General features: G+C 39.4%; 1 protein-coding gene across 1 annotated transcript in view; it reads right to left on the bottom strand.

Moving 5' to 3' along the window:
• LOC140145705 (MAP kinase-interacting serine/threonine-protein kinase 1-like) overlaps positions 1 to 16,597 on the bottom strand; it is a 27,090-nt gene extending 10,493 nt beyond the window's left edge. Inside the window, exons 1-8 of the mRNA XM_072167389.1 lie at positions 16,325 to 16,597; positions 5,451 to 5,582; positions 4,745 to 4,842; positions 4,206 to 4,327; positions 3,793 to 3,929; positions 1,683 to 1,837; positions 848 to 1,051; positions 187 to 351 (exon numbers count right to left, since the gene is read on the bottom strand). Of these exons, the coding sequence (XP_072023490.1) occupies positions 187 to 351; positions 848 to 1,051; positions 1,683 to 1,837; positions 3,793 to 3,929; positions 4,206 to 4,327; positions 4,745 to 4,842; positions 5,451 to 5,582; positions 16,325 to 16,547 (1,236 nt within the window). The 5' untranslated portion in view covers positions 16,548 to 16,597. The remainder of the gene's footprint in view (positions 1 to 186; positions 352 to 847; positions 1,052 to 1,682; positions 1,838 to 3,792; positions 3,930 to 4,205; positions 4,328 to 4,744; positions 4,843 to 5,450; positions 5,583 to 16,324) is intronic.

The following is a 16,597-nucleotide window of genomic DNA, read 5'->3' as shown; positions in this document are numbered from 1 at the left end:
TGTGTTTCAAATATTCATAAATCGATCATTGTTTTGGGGTTTTCTTTGACTACAATTGATCAAAGTCATTTTCAATCAGTTTTGTATCTTGCACTGCATGGAACGATTTGCCCTCATTAACCGATAATGCTTGATTTTGGCAGCTGGTGAATACTGAATAGTCTGCAGTCTTATTAGTCTCCTTACCTGTTTAACCCATGGATGTTGGAGAACCATTTCAGCGGTGTATCTCTGCTTGGCTTCTCGTACCAGGAGGTGCGAGATGAGGTCCTTTGCTGCTTCTGAAATGCTGCTCCATTCTCTCTCTGGGTACTCATAGACGCCTTCTTGGATGCTGTTTAGTAGCTCATCCTGGAATGGAGCAAAGATTAACGAAGTTAGGAATGATAACCAATCAATCAATCATAGTCATTTAACAAGGATGCATGTTTACAGCATGCGTTTAGAGCACTAAACATACAAATGTTTAATGATGTCATTCTGTACGAGTTACCATCATCATCATCAACTTAACTACAGTTTTTGTCAGAGAAGAAAGGCACTTGTTTACATTTTGAGAGTGTGCAGAGCGTGGGGTTCTGATTGGCTGAATCAATCATCTGACAATCATAGCAACAGACCAATAATCTGATTGTGCGTCAAATCGTTGGTGGGCGCAGATCGGCACCCTTGAAGTGAACACAAAGATCCGCGTATGTCACTCATTAACAGGGCGCTCGCGTCAATCTGAGGTACGGACTGCCATTCTTCTCTGAAACCCAGTATAGTGACAAACTATAGACCATGTTTAGCAGTTTCTCTGTCTCTAATCCCAACATCACCTCTACAAACATGAGAAATACCTTACCTCACACTCTTGACAAGCCTCGCCCCTGTCCCAGCCGCAGTCTGACCCGCAATGTCCAACAAACGGTGGCGATCCACTCAGCATGATATAGAGGATGACACCCAAACTCCAAAGGTCACACCGCTTGTCGTAAGTCGAGGCTTCGTCCCTGTCATCGATGAATGCTGACACCACTTCTGGAGCCATGTACTCACACGACCCAACCTGGAGAAAGAAGAAGTAAATTATGAAGAGATTGACAATAATCAACCAGGGCTCTGACTGAACTTTGCTGGTTCAGGTTATCATTTGCACACAATGGAATAAATGAAATGAAACAAAAACACTGGGCACTGCAAATTTGGTACATGCTGCTGAAGAGGCCGACACATCTCTAATGATGTTATCCCCGATACAACCTTCCATACTTTCCTTAATGAAGTAATGAACCAAACACAATCTCATGTCTGATGGCAATATTCAAAAACACCCATAGCTCAAAAGAGACATCAAGTTTTGGCTATGAGTTTTTGTACCTAATGCATTCACAGGTCACTCTATACATACGCAAGCATTGGGGGTTAAGGAACTGTGTCCTGATGAATGAGAGTGTTTGAAATTCTGGTGTTTGAACTCAGGAATCGTCATCTACACTTAATTTGAATTATGAATTTAAAATACATAATTTTCATTTCAAATTTAGTTATAATCATGTAGTTTCTAGTTTGAAATCATAAGCACACATTCCCCCAACACACCCCACCCCACACCCACCCACACATGTATGAATAGTTTTGAGCTTGTTCTGCAATCACACAACACAGCTTTGACAGGAAAACTTCCAGACAGTACTTACCGGTGTGAGAAGCTCCGGCGTCGTGACCGGCGAGTACTGACTATTACTTTGTGGCACACCACTGCCTAAACCAAAGTCACATATCTTGATGGGCGATATACTGTTCACACTCACACATAATATGTTCTCTGGTTTAAGATCTCTATGAGCAATACCTGAAATAATCAAATACAAAGTAGCAGATTTACCAACATGTTCCGTAAGTTCCTCATTCATGATGTCCAATGAACGAAACTAGCTTCGTTAGGGAAGGGAGTTACAAGATAATGTTGATTATTTTTCCCTTTCCCCCTACAGTATCCAAAAAAAAAATTGTTTGTACCCACTTCCAGTTTCGTTACAGATGCAGAAGGAGGGAGTCAGTTATAAAACAAAACAAGTTATTACATTTATAAGACTTTATCAATGTTTTGGTTTCCTCATTTTACAAGTAATCTGGCAACTACAGGCTACCCTGGGTTTCCCTTGTATTGATTGCTTCCTTCTCATACAAATGTGCATTATTTCAAATAAATTCAATTATGGGATGCTATGGTAACTATCATACTGATCAGGGTTGGGCAAATTTGCTTGCAAGTTATGTGACTTTAATAAAACACAGCTTGGCATATTTGAACCAGTTCCAACTCTCTACATTATGTCTATTTGGTTTTAGTTACTATAAAATATAATCATTACAATGTAGGCAGCTTATCAGTTTATCTTTCTTTATCCACACATGAATGCTATCCCAGCTTATAATATATGTATTGTGAACACAAACATCCTATTTTACATAATATCACTTGCATTTGCATTGCACTGCCCTCTTTTTATATTTTCCATTCTTTCAATTTTAGTACTAATCAAATTATAAAGGTCTTGTGACATCACATGATACTAGTTGGCAGCCTCCCTGCAATGGCTTGGCATAGTGCCCAAGGCTGCAGGCAATAAGTGAACGACCACAGCGCTTTATTGCATATGGTACACAAACAAGACGTGCTAGTGGATCGGGCCATTCAAGTTGAAATCTATACACCCCCTATGGAATACATAACCTTAATATCCCACACAGGGGGTGTACATGTCAAATGGAGTCACAAATTTAGGTAATACCATTTGAAATTCACACTCCCTGTGTGGGGGGGATTAAGGTCATGTCTTCCATAGGGGTGTATGGATTTCAACCGAATAGCCCATTTATGGCAGGTACATGTAGTACAATTATTTTTGAGACATGTCCTTCTAAGAATTCATTTTATACACAAATAAATATAACAAGGTCAGTAAGAAATCCAGGGAGCAATATCTCCATTTCACCTTTCACTGTATGCATTTAAGTTTTCACCAGCTTATTATTGTCTGCAGGAACTGAGACCACTTAGGGATGGACAACTGATATCAAATATTTCCACTTGATGCAATTTTCAACTTTCCATTAATTTTCAAACTTTCCTTGTACGAATATTATCAAGTAACACCTATTGTTGATTAAGGACAGATTAAATGTCAAATGATTCTGACATAGGAGGATGACAATTTAAACGAGTTACCATGTGATGGGAAACTCTCTCTGTTGGAATGTGGAACATGTAATTGGCACAAACAGCATGTGATCCTAAAGGCTAGATGAAGTCACGTTCACATAAATTAAACTACTTGTTCTCATTTGAAGTTGAGATGCGAGATAATTCATCTTATTTCCGACTTGAATCAGTCCGCAATCCTATAGGATTTACAACTTACTTCCTCCCTATTTACATGGTGTCTTTTGGGAAACAGCAACCTTAATCATTCAGCTATCTATGTGCAAGTCAAGTGTTATGAAAAAAATCATTAAATGACTTGAAAATTTCCTGAAAATATACCTTTGCCCAAACTTATGAACAGGATATTAATTTTGAGCCCATTTCCTGCAGACTGACTTCACTAATCATTGCCTTTTTCACTAAATTACATTTTATCCATGAAAACATAGAAAATCAAGTCATACTACTTTTCGAATGACAAAAAGATGACCAGATGCTAGTGGCTCACCTTGTATACCGTTCATAAGAGAACTTTTAAGGCTATTTTCCCCCCAATAATATTCTCACAAACAAACAAACACACAGACAAACAAACTCACCTTTATAATGCAGATAATTGAGAGCACTAGCTATGTCCCTGACTACCATACTGGCTTCTTGTTCTGTGAATGTTTTGCGTTGTTCGATCTGGTGGAGCACCGTGCCACCTTCCATTTTATCAAAAACGAGGTAGAACCTACGACACAATAAAAGACATGCAAAGTTAGAATATCTGACATGTAACTAACTTCGACAGTGACAAACAATTATTACTTGCACTTACTAAAATTTGCAGCTTTGCATTCACTTCCATTCAATTTTTTTTTACCCTTGTAATCCCGATTTACCCTCATCCCAAATGTAATGCTGATTGCTACATGTGATTTCAATAGAAACTTGATTACTTAAACCCCCATTTCTATTATTTCCTTGCCCTACATGTACCCTTCCCCACCCAGAGCTTTCATCTTACCGATCATCTTCTTCAAAATATTCGTTGAGTTGTAGGATATTATTGTGTCCTTGGCAGTGATAAAGCGTCTCAATTTCTCGGAAGACTTTACTTCGACTGCTCCCTGGTCTTTTTTCTATAATCTGTGAATGAAAACAAGGTGCATATGTAAATAGGGTCAGATATCCTTTGATTAAAATTATGCTTAGAACAAAAGATCAACCAGACTTGTGAGAAATTGCAAGGATCACTGCAACTGCACAAATACAACTGTGTACGCCAAAGCATTGATAAAAGTGTATTGCACATTACAAAGCAATCATTTCCAAGAAAGTTTGCCAGGGTGTCCCAACACCTGTGTATTAATATAATTCCTATTACATAACTTCCGCAAACAAACTACTTATTTGATGACCAGGTTTGACAACGAGTAATGTACTTTTATGTTTGTTGCACCGTGTTTGCATAATTAGCTTGCACATGATGGCAGATGATTGAGCACATCTTGGTCTATGTATCCATCTGCCTGTCTGTTTGTCTGTCTTGTCTTGTCTGCTTACCTTAACAGCTTGCTGTTTACCCGTAGCTATATTTGTGCACGTTCTGACCGATGCATATGCACCAGAACCTAAGAACTCGTCAGACAAGAGATACAAATCTGAAAAGGAAAAAACACACACATTATAAGCCATAATGCATTTAATTCAAATCTATAGCTCAATGATCCCCCATTAAACAAGCAAAGCTTAAATTTTGACCTCAAGTTGTGAAACATGAGTTTGTGTCCCAACACATGCAAAGGACAATCTTTGAGTGTACAAGCCTATTGGGGCTAAGTAACTGTGTCCTAGAGATTGTTCACATTTACAGAATACAACAAGAATGTGACAAAGGCTGTACATAATTGTTCAAATTAATGATTTCCTTCAGCCTATATCAATTTCTATGGAAATTTCTTGCTTTATGTTAACTCTAAAAGAAATTCAAATCACACAACCTTGTATAAATAAATCATTTACAGTAACGAAGCTGCCCCCCCCCACACAGGATTTTTAGGCCATTTTTTGCAATATTTGACCATTTTTATCAAATTTCACACTCCTTGTATAAAAGATTGATGTCACGTCTTCGATTGGAGGTGTGTGGATTTCAACTGGAATAGCCAAATCTATTATTAGCATCTCTCTCAAGATTGTTTATACCAAGTGCTTCTCCTCTTTTACATGTAGGATATTCTCTTACAATGTACACTGTAGTTGTACTCACCGTCAAATTTGCTGAGACCGACACTCGCTGTGCGCCTCTTCTTCTTCCTGCGTCTCCTCCTGGCATGGTCTTCTGATGTTGGGCATTCTATCGAGGAGGACGAGGACATCTTGCTTTCCATTGGCTGGTCATCTAACAAACAAACAAACAAACAAACATGATTACTGAGAATTAAGTAGCAATAGTGCATGGTCCGATTCCAAGTTTTGAGTTAAATTGCATGCATAGTGATTTGGATTCTAGTGGCCTATATATAGAACACGACTTCTGAGGTGGTGACCACTCAAACTACCAAGTTGTTGTTCATACTACAGTACAGGTCGCAAGAAACTAACGCCCTACACGCGATGATATCGCGACGGGTTCCTGTATGGCAAAACGTGGGTTTTTCGTTGACCACGCAAAAAAACCACCCGTGGCAAATGGCATACACAACGCGTTGTCAGCGCGTGAAAACCCGTTGACAATTCGTAGCTGATTCTCGAGTACAAAAGTCGGATGACACCTCAACGAGAAAACCACGCATTTTACAATCTGGATTGGTTATGAGCCAGCAAGATTGACATTCTTGAGTCGATCAATAACCTCAAAAGTTAAGACGATAATCAGGTTAGTATTATTTTGTTAGATTCATATTTTACATTCACTTCGGTTTTTGCATGACAGTATTAAGGCATAAGCTTAATAATATTGTGAAAACGGCGATTTGTAATGTTTTTTCGGAGTCTCCCGTATCAATCATACGGTTTTGTATTCTTCATCGTAGCAAATCGCTTTATCTACCGCCCATAGAACTTGGCAAGAAACATCTTCTCTGACCTCTGAATTACGATCTTATTATACTAATTATAATTCGTTATCCCGGTTCGTTATGCATCCCGATATTCATCATTTAATGTTATTTCTCTTCCAGGTGAGCAATGCAATCATGTTCCTGACAAGAAATCGAAAAGTTCAGACCACCATGCGCCACGGAACGTTCGAGAGAACTCCACCAGCGATATTGGCCAAGAACCCGACGTTTTGGCCGTGTTTTAGCAAGCGCAAACTCATCCCGCTGGTGACATCAAATTTCCTCACACATCCTTGTATCATTTTGTATGGGAAACAACACATAGGCCTACATGTGCGAGTCCGACGAGTCGCAAATATTCTGCACCCAAAACATAATATTAATACTAATATTAATATCTTGCCATTAACAATTTTGTAGGCCTATATCATTCAACATTTTTTGTAGGCCTAGGCCTACCTATTAAATCGCCGACATACCCAGGTTTTCATGCTGTTCTTGTTTGTTCTTACCTTACACATATTTATGATCTTAGTACTTCTGATATCATTTATCAGTATTATTGTTCTATTTCCTTTTCGTTGCAGAACTAAAAGAGCACGTGAGATTTACATCCAATCATCTATTTGCCAAGTGCACGAAGCCCCGAGACCCAGAACTGAAAGAAGCCGATACCCTGCGGTCTTCAATGACCCATCTCAGCCCCGGGATCTCAGCCCTGCATGCGGTAGCCGGACCAAACAACTCATGCATCATGCCATGAGATTTATTTAATTCAAGGCTTGCAAGATCGCACCGAAAAGATCATCCTGACACGACTTTAAACTCGTAATGTCAATACAAGACACCAGTTCTTGCTGCTCAGCCTCCGACTGTACTGAATATTAAATGTCATTGTCATAATTTGATTTATACCGAATGACCAATTCCAATATCTGAATTATTCAAATTGGCCAAGTAAGTAAGTACAACTGCAGTCCCGCGATCTCTGGAATGTGAACATCACCGATGATGCACATCGCATGCACATGGTATCACCCGGGCCCCGTGGTATCACGCATGATGTAAACAATAAATTAAAGAAAGGCACTCCCCAAATGTTTGATGTCATGACATTCACCAGAGAAGATTCTCTGCATTCACTTTTATGACAATTTCAACTGTATTCAAATTAATGCTGCAATCCGAGATGAATATACACTTCGTCTCATCTGCAATCTACAAAAGTTTTTTTTTTTCAAACTTTTTAAAACTAGGTGATTCTGTTGTTTTCATAACAATAATAACTATTTTCCATTAAAAGAATCAACGAAACCCGATTATTTTGAACAGATCGGCAGGAAGCCAAGAAGATAACAAAGAATGTTAATGTACGGTACTGCCAAATCTCCGAGTCTTTTATTTTTACACCGCGATCTCGGGAGTCATTTAATTTTTGTTTACTAAGAATAAGAATTATTTTGAATGAGGGAAGGGGTGGCAGAAAGTTCCGTCTAGAAATCAACGTGATATATAAAATTATTGTTGCGACACGCAGGGAAATCCCCAGCTCTAACATGCATGATCATGACTGTCGTAATACTAATAGAGTTAGGGACCTGGGAAAGTGAATAAATAAATAACACAATTTGACCACTGAGTGAACCCTTGGTTTAATTAATGTTCCTGGGTGAGGGGTGGCTTAGTATTATTGTTTGGGTGTGTATGTGATTGTTTTTAAAATACCAAGATTTTAAAAACGGGCCTGAAATTTTATAAATAACTTTTATTAAGGGACGCACCATTAGATATTTATGGAGAGTCTAGGGAGTTGGGTCAGGCAGAATAAAATTGTTGGCGAAATTTTTTTATTTTATTAATGTATTCCATTTTTTTACGCATCAGTGAGGCAATTTTTTTAGTCATCAGTAAGGTGATTTTTTTTACTCGTCAGTGAGGCAATTTTTTTTTCAAAAAACTCCCTAGCCCCCATTCCCCATAATAATGGTGCGTCCCCAAAATACTGCCCATGCGCAATAGGCTTGCATGTACGAATTGCTGTCAATCAGTGCCGGGCTTCAATGCATGCAACGGTTGAGTGACAGCTATGCGGTTACATAAATCCACACAACGTCGTGAGTACGCCATGCTGAGTCTGCGCTGTGAGTCGCTGACATGAAAGGCGATATCAGACGATTGGCGCCTCAGTGGCCATTGAGCTAGTGTATATTTTACGTTTGCGGTATCTACAAACAGTGTTTAGTGTCACTTACACAAGTTACGTCCTATAGCCAATTGAAAACAGTTTTATTTGGAAGTTTGGAAATTCATTAACCAATCAGCGGATCGTCATTTCGGGGTTGTCGCCAGACGGTTTGTTTAGTGACGGAGGAACACAAACCGGCTGGGACCAAGATATTCCCACTTGTTTACACGTTTGACCCTGGGGATTTACCGGCTGTACACAACGGCTCCTAAAAACGTGTGGGGACCGGGTGCAGTCAGAATTATGTGAAAGCGATGGGGGGTAGGGGGACAGTCAAAATGAGAGCGAGGGGTAGGGGACAGTAAAGTGAGAGCGAGGGGTAGGGGACAGTTAAGAGAGAGCGAGGGGGTAGTGGGACCGTAAAGTGAGAGAGGGGTAGGGGTCGGTTAACGTTAACTGAGAGGCAAAGTCAACCAATTTTGCCAAAATTGACGCAAAAATTGTAAAAATTTTTGGTAAATTTGGATTTTACTAGAGACTAGAGAGGGGCCAAGAGTCCTGACTGGGAGCATTCTGGAGGGAGGAGGGGCAGAAAGGTCCCATGGCCCGGAAAGAGGTTTTAGGAAGTTTTCTACAAATTATTCATTTTCCTAAGGGATGTTACAATTTTCAAGTTGAGCAATCAGTATATTAATCAAGAATAATAATATATTGGAAAATACATTTCAATAATTGGAATTTTTTTTTTGAGGGGGGGGGAGGGGCAAAGTGAATTTCGGGGGGGGGGGGGTCGATAAATGTTGGGCAAAATTGCTGCAAAAAGCGGAAATTTACGTAATTTGGGGTTTGCCTCAAAACTGGGGGGCAAGAAATTATTTTTTGGGAGGCAAATGCTCCCGTGCCCCCCGTAAGCGCCGCCACTGATTATAATACCAGGGGTGTGAGTGAGACTCTCACACCCCTGTAATACGCTATTCTCTAGTTTTGTCTGTCTCTGTCTGTCTGTGACTGCTAATGTGAGGCTGTCGAGGTTGTACAGGGCCCAAACTCGGTGGGTAGGTGAAGTTCTGTCCTGGCAAGAAGAAGTTTATGTTCGTTAAGTCATCTGATCCCGGGGCCCCATCCCAGGGGTCATCTAAGGTCAAATGACTAAAACTGTCGTGTGAAGCCGTTCTAGGTCGACGGGCCCAAACTCGTGGGTAGGTGAAGTTCTGTCCTGGCAAGAAGTTTATGTTCGTTAAGTCATCTGACCCCGGGGCAAATTGAGGTCGAATTACTAAAAACTGTCGTATGGGCATGAAACTTGGTATGTACAGTCAATATTTAGAGCTAACATTTTGGAAGGTCATTTTGGGGTCATCCGAGGTCAAATTACTACAAACTGTCGTAAGGGCATGAAAGTTGGTGGGTACAGACAACATTTAGAGCCAAAATTTTGGAAGGTCATTTTTGGGCCATCCAAGGTCACCCAGGGGTTATCCGAGGTCAAATTAGTAAAACTGGCGTATGGGCATGAAAGTTGGTGGGTACAGACAACATTTAGAGCCAAAATTTTGGAAGGTCATTTTGGGGTCATCCAAGGTCACCCAGGGGTTATCTGAGGTCAAATTAGTAAAAACTGTCCTATGGGCATGAAACTTGGTGGGTACAGACATCATTTAGAGCCAAAATCATATAACAAGTAAATTAATTATCAATAATAATACCGTAATATAGATGGGGAATGCCATATATATTTCAATATTTTTTCATTTTATGCATGTCCATAGGGTCATTTGGTGTATTGTGAAGCCAGTTGCACACCAGGCAGGGTGCATACAAAATGTATCATACTGGTGCTCCCTCAAAAGAACGGAAATTCCTAGGATATGTATACTAGCGAATTCCAATATGTAAGGGATGACAGCTCTACTAAAGTTTTATTCAAATTTCCTTTGACAGCTTAACCATCGCGACGTCAAGCATGTGCAAGTGCAAATAATTATGTGCTGGACGGCTAGCAGTACGCTCAATTTGTAAGGAAATCTGAATAAAACTTTATCACGTTATTGTATTTCTGTTTGGTTGAACAACTTTTATCAATATTTACTTCAAAGCAGAATTTACAAAGAAAAATAATCTCAGGGGCTATTTGCTTGAACTCATGAAAATGACACTGAGAAAAATCGTGAAAAGGATGAAAGTATAGAATTAAAATTCCCTTCTAAAAACTTGACTCAAGTTCAGACAACACAGAGGACATACTTTTTTTTTTTATGCTGAAACCATTTTAATGATGAGTTGATCAATCATTTAACAAGTAAATTATCAATAATAATAATAGATGGGGAATGCTGCCTATATTTCAATATTTTTTCATGAAATTTTATACTAAAGTACATGTAGTACGTGTCCATAGGGTCATTTGGTGTATTGTGAAGCCAACTTTGCACATCAGGCAGGGCGCATACAAAATGTATCATACTGGTGCTCCCTCAAAAGAACGGAAATTCCTAGGATATGTATACTAGCGAATTCCAAATTTTTATGCTGGGTGATTATGCGTAATTATGTAAGGAATGACAGCTCTAATATCACGTTATCATATTTCTGGTTGGTTGAACAACTTTTATCAATATTCACTTCAAAGAATTTACAAAGGAAAAAAATAATCTAAGGGCTATTTGCTTGAACTGAAAATGACAGAAAAATCGTGAAAAGGATGAAAGTGTAGAATTAAAATTCCCTTCTAAAAACTTGACTCGAGCTCATGACAACACAGGACATAATTATAATTTTTTTACAAATGCTCAAAACATTTTAATGAGTTGATCAATCATATAACAAGTAAATTATCAATAATAATGATAATAGATGGGGAATGCTGCATATATTTCAATATTTTTTCATTTTTGAAATTTTATGCTACAAGTACGTGTCCATAGGGTCATTTGGTGTATTGTGAAGCCAATTGCACATCAGGCAGGGCGCATACAAAATGTATCATACTGGTGCTCCCTCAAAAGAACGGAAATTCCTAGGATATGTATACTAGCTTAATTCCAAATTTCTATGCTGGGTGATTGTGTAATTATGTAAGGAATGACAGCTCTACTATCACGTTATCATATTTCTGGTTGGTTGAACAACTTTTATCAATATTCACTTCAAAGAATTTACAAAGGAAAATAATCTAAGGGGCTATTTGCTTGAACTGAAAATGACAGAAAAATCGTGAAGAGGATGAAAGTGTATAATTAAAATTCCCTTCTAAAAACTTGACTTGAGCTCAGACAACACAGAGGACATAATTATATTTTTTTTACAAATGCTCAAAACATTTTAATGAGTTGATCAATCATATAACAAGTAAATTATCAATAATAATGATAATAGATGGGGAATGCTGCATATATTTCAATATTTTTTCATTTTTTAAATTTTATGCTACAAGTACGTGTCCATAGGGTCATTTGGTGTATTGTGAAGCCAATTGCACATCAGGCAGGGCGCATACAAAATGTATCATACTGGTGCTCCCTCAAAAGAACGGAAATTCCTAGGATATGTATACTAGCGAACTCCAAATTTTTATGCTGGGTGATTGCGTACTTATGTAAGGGATGACAGCTCTACTATCACGTTATTATATTTCTGGTTGGTTGAACAACTTTGATCAATATTTACTTCAAAGCAGAATTTACAAAGAAAAATAATATCAGGGGCTATTTGCTTGAACTGAAAATGACAGAAAAATCGTGAAAAGGATTAAAGTATAGAATTAAAATTCCCTTCTAAAAACTTGAAACAACACAGGACATAATATTAAATATTTCGCATTGCAAGGGGGTCGGGACAGCAATTTTTAGTAGGCCAAGGGGAGGGAATTTTTTATCTTTTGAAGTTTGCCCATCCCGGGGGTACATAACTTTTGCACAGCCCCTTGGGTATAAAGTACCATTGAAGTACGAGTTCCATGGGTACTTAAGTCTCAGTCCATGTCATCACTCCGGGAACATATCGTGTACCCATACAACAGTTTTTAACTTATTTGACATCAGATGATCCCTGGTGACCCCGAAATGACCTTCCCAAAATCTGGTTCTAAATGGTGACTGTAACCACCAAGTTACATGCCCATACAACAGGTTTACTAATTTGACCTCAGATGACCCCGAAATGACCTACCAAAAATTCGGCTCTAAATGTTGACTGTACCTACCAAGTTCCATGCCCATCCGACAGTTTTTACAGATTTGTCCTCGGATGACCCCTGGTGACCCCAAAATGACCTTTCAAATAGTTGACTCTAAATGTTGACTGTACCTACCAAGTTTCATGCCCATACGACACTTTTTAGTAATTTGACCTCAAATGACCCCTGGGTGACCTCGGATGACCCCGAAATGACATTCCAAAAAATTAAGCCCTAAATGTTGACTATACCCACCAAGTTTCATGCCCATCCGACAGTTTTTACAGATTTGTCCTCGGATGACCCCTGGTGACCCCAAAATGACCTTTCAAATAGTTGGCTCTAAATGTTGACTGTACCTACCAAGTTTCATGCCCATACGACAGTTTTAGTAATTTGACCTCAAATGACCCCTGGGTGACCTCGGATGACCCCAAATGACATTCCAAAAATTAAGCCCTAAATGTTGACTATACCCACCAAGTTTCATGCCCATACGACAGTTTTTAATAATTTGACCTCAGATGACCCCTGGGTGACCTCGGATGACCCCGAAATGACCATCCAAAAATTTATCCCTAAATGTTGCCTATACCCACCAAGTTTCATGCCCATACGACAGTTTTTAGTAATTTGACCTCAAATGACCCCTGGGTGACCTCGGATGACTCCGAAATGACATTCCAAAAATTTGACTCTTAATTTTGATTGTACCCAGCAAGTTTCATGCCCACACGGCAGTTTTCAATAATTTGACCTCGGATGACCACTGGGTGACCCCGGATGACCCGAAAATGACCTTCCCGAAAATTAAGCCCTAAATGTTGACTGTACCCACCAAGTTTCTTGCCCATACGATAGTTTTTGCTAATTTGACCTCTAGAGTCCAGATGACCCCGGGTGACCTTGACCCACTAAACAAAACAAACTTGTTCTGTCTGGGGTCAAGATGCACCCACCCACCAAGTTTGAAGAACGTGCGACCCCTAGTCTCCGAGAAAAGAGGCGGACATCCAAACAAACAGACGGCTAAACTCAGATTGTGGTGAATTATGTTATGATGAATCTCGCGACCCACAGGGCCGCAAAGAAATATCCCGGGAAATTACCAGGGCCTGAGAAATTCTAGGCTATCCAATGAGACCATGCAATGGGATCGTTTCACTTGTTTCCTAGGTTTGTTAAAATACCCGCCCATTCAAATATGAAGTGAGGGGCGCACCATTAGATTTCCAGGGGGGCATGGGAGTTTTTTGAAGAAAAAAAACTTAGCCCACTAGTGAGACGAAGAAAAAAAACTTAGCGCCCACTAGTGAGAAGAAAAAAAAGTTTTGTATCACTGATGAGTAAAAAAATCCCCCACCTAACTTTCTATTTGGTATACATTAAAATTGAAAAATAAATACTTAGTCGCCGAAAAAAAATTCTGCCTTCGTGGCGAAAAAAAAAAAATCCGCTGCCTTCGGCGGCAAAAAAATTCTACCTAACCCAAACTCCCCCCCCCCCCCCCCGAGAATCTAATGGTGCGTCCCTAATGATATCAGGAATCTTGGCATCGGCGCATGGCATGAAATAGCTTGTTTATTATTTTATTCGGATTTCATGTCAACTCGCTCGTGGGAAGAATATTGAAAGATTCGTGGATATGATCAATTGGCATTTTCTGCGGAATGGGGTCCGAAATTTACCAAAAAGTCGGCATCAATAAAATTGCGGTCCCTCTCCTATTTTGACAACAAAATTTTATGACCCACCTCCCAATACACCTTACTCCTTAAACAGGTTTAAATTGTATTGAAATCAGTTTTTTTGAAGAAAATAAACACACGATCTGTAGTCATCTTGTGACTATCTACATTTATGTCATCCAAAATTTATGACCCCTTTTTTTTTTTTAAATGTATGACCCCTCCCCATCCCAATATTTAGGATCCATCCCCTTCCGAAGAAAATGCCACATCCCCCCCTCCCCCTAAAATATTACAAACTACCCGGGGCAAACGCCATTGTTAATACAACTTTTTTAAAAATATATTTCAGTGTTTTTTTATTTTTCAAGAAAGAAATCAACAACTTGGAAAACTTTCTTGTATCACGCAATCTCTTCCGGTATGATGACAAGCAATCACATACATGTACGTGTTGTGGTATACCATCCCATCCGGACTGAGTTACCATGGTGACGATGAATGGCCCTGGTACAATGTATTGCATGATTGTAAATGGAATGCGGTACAGCATACACTACGTAGTAGCGGTGACCCTGGATGTTCTACAAATCCCTTGAGTTGCACCTGGGTTTCCCTGCATAACCGTGGGAATGTTTTATGACATTCAAGTGCGTGCGTGCTTCAAATGAGGACTACTGGTGAAAATGTGAATGATCTAAATATAGGAACTTTCAGGAATATAGGAATCATGGATCTTCTTTTCCACCAACACCTTTCCTTGTGTCTTTCTTGATCACACACACACACACATGCATGATACACGTACCTGGAATGAATAAATAAGGAAGTATCAAAATAGGAATGAACAGCTATTCAGGAAAATATAAAATCGTTAATCGTGTTTGAATTACTACGGTATCGTAAAAGGACAAGACGGCATGGCAAGGCTTTCGATATCAGGCCATTTCTATAAATGGAACAGCTATCGATGTTACTTTCTGTAATATATAATTGCAGCTTTTATATTTTTTGATGAAGGATTTAATGTAGGCCTAAAGGTAAGATTTTTAAGCAAACTACATGCCCATCACGATACTACTTGGTGGTCGATCGGCGAGAAACGTCAATGGTGATGATGATTCTGTAGGGGTTTTGTCATAGATTATCAAAAAACATGTTTTTGATAATCTATGGTTCTGTGCAGAAGAACGTAGAACGTGAAGAAAAAGCTTCATAATTATGCTAATTGATATTAGCTCATGACCTTCTCTTTCCTATCCCACGAAGTTCGTACTCGTGAAGACTGATGAGTGTTTCGGCTATCGTGACGCTGTCGTGACCGGCGATGGACGGAGCTCGGGAAGTCATTTGGTTTGTTTTGGTTTCATGCTGTAAAGTTTGTTTCTCTCTTCAACTCTGGTAGCAGAATAATCTGGGTTAGACCAGAGAAGAAAGGGAATCACACTGCAGTGTAGGCCTACTAGAAAATAATTAAATTACTTACAACCACTTGGCTTCAAGTTGACTACATTTAACATCCTTTGTCATCTTGTTGACATGCACTTGACATAACAATACATCGATATTGATCAAGAGTCGGGATATTTTAGGCTTTCTCGAAAATATAGAACCCACGATTCAACGCAAAGTCAACGCAAAGTCAACGCCAAGGTGTGGGTACGATGTGTGTGAAATTCGTTGCTCATGTTGATTGCCGTCCGTGGGCGCTGCGTTGTCACACGCGTTGATTCTGTAAAACACACGGGTTGATAATGCGTTGTATTTTCGCATGCGATTCTCGTGTGATTTTCGTGGTGATTATCGTGGCCACGGGTGTGTTTCGTTTAGTTTCTTGCGACCTGTACTGTAGTTACCTAAAATCAAATAAATTTTCACACTTTTGGACTCTTCTTTATGATGAACTTTATGAAATGAAAAATATCCTAAACTTTATTTAGAGTGCGAGTATGTAGAAAGCTTGAAATTAGTGAATTTTAAAAACAATTTTGCGCAAAATTTACCACTTTTTTAAAAACTTTGATTGCTACTAACCTGCCATTCCTCCAATCATAATGGGCATACTAGTGACATTATTGTTGACAAAGTTTTCATGGTGATCCGCATGGTTGTCATGGCGATTGCTGACATTCATCATCAAGCCCAACGTGTTGGGCCGCCTGGCCGGAGCCATGTAGTTGTCATCTGTAAGCGGCATCGTGGTGGACGTCGAACCGATCTGATCGAACACACTGCTGTAGTCTTGTAATTCTTGCATCACCTGGCATTGCGCTACTTGGTCTATCTCGGCATTGCCTGTAAAGGTGC

Source organism: Amphiura filiformis, chromosome 2 (assembly GCF_039555335.1).
Source record: "Amphiura filiformis chromosome 2, Afil_fr2py, whole genome shotgun sequence".
NCBI classification, from domain to species: Eukaryota; Metazoa; Echinodermata; class Ophiuroidea; order Amphilepidida; family Amphiuridae; genus Amphiura; species Amphiura filiformis.
This window is presented reverse-complemented; position numbering and strand designations above follow the sequence as displayed.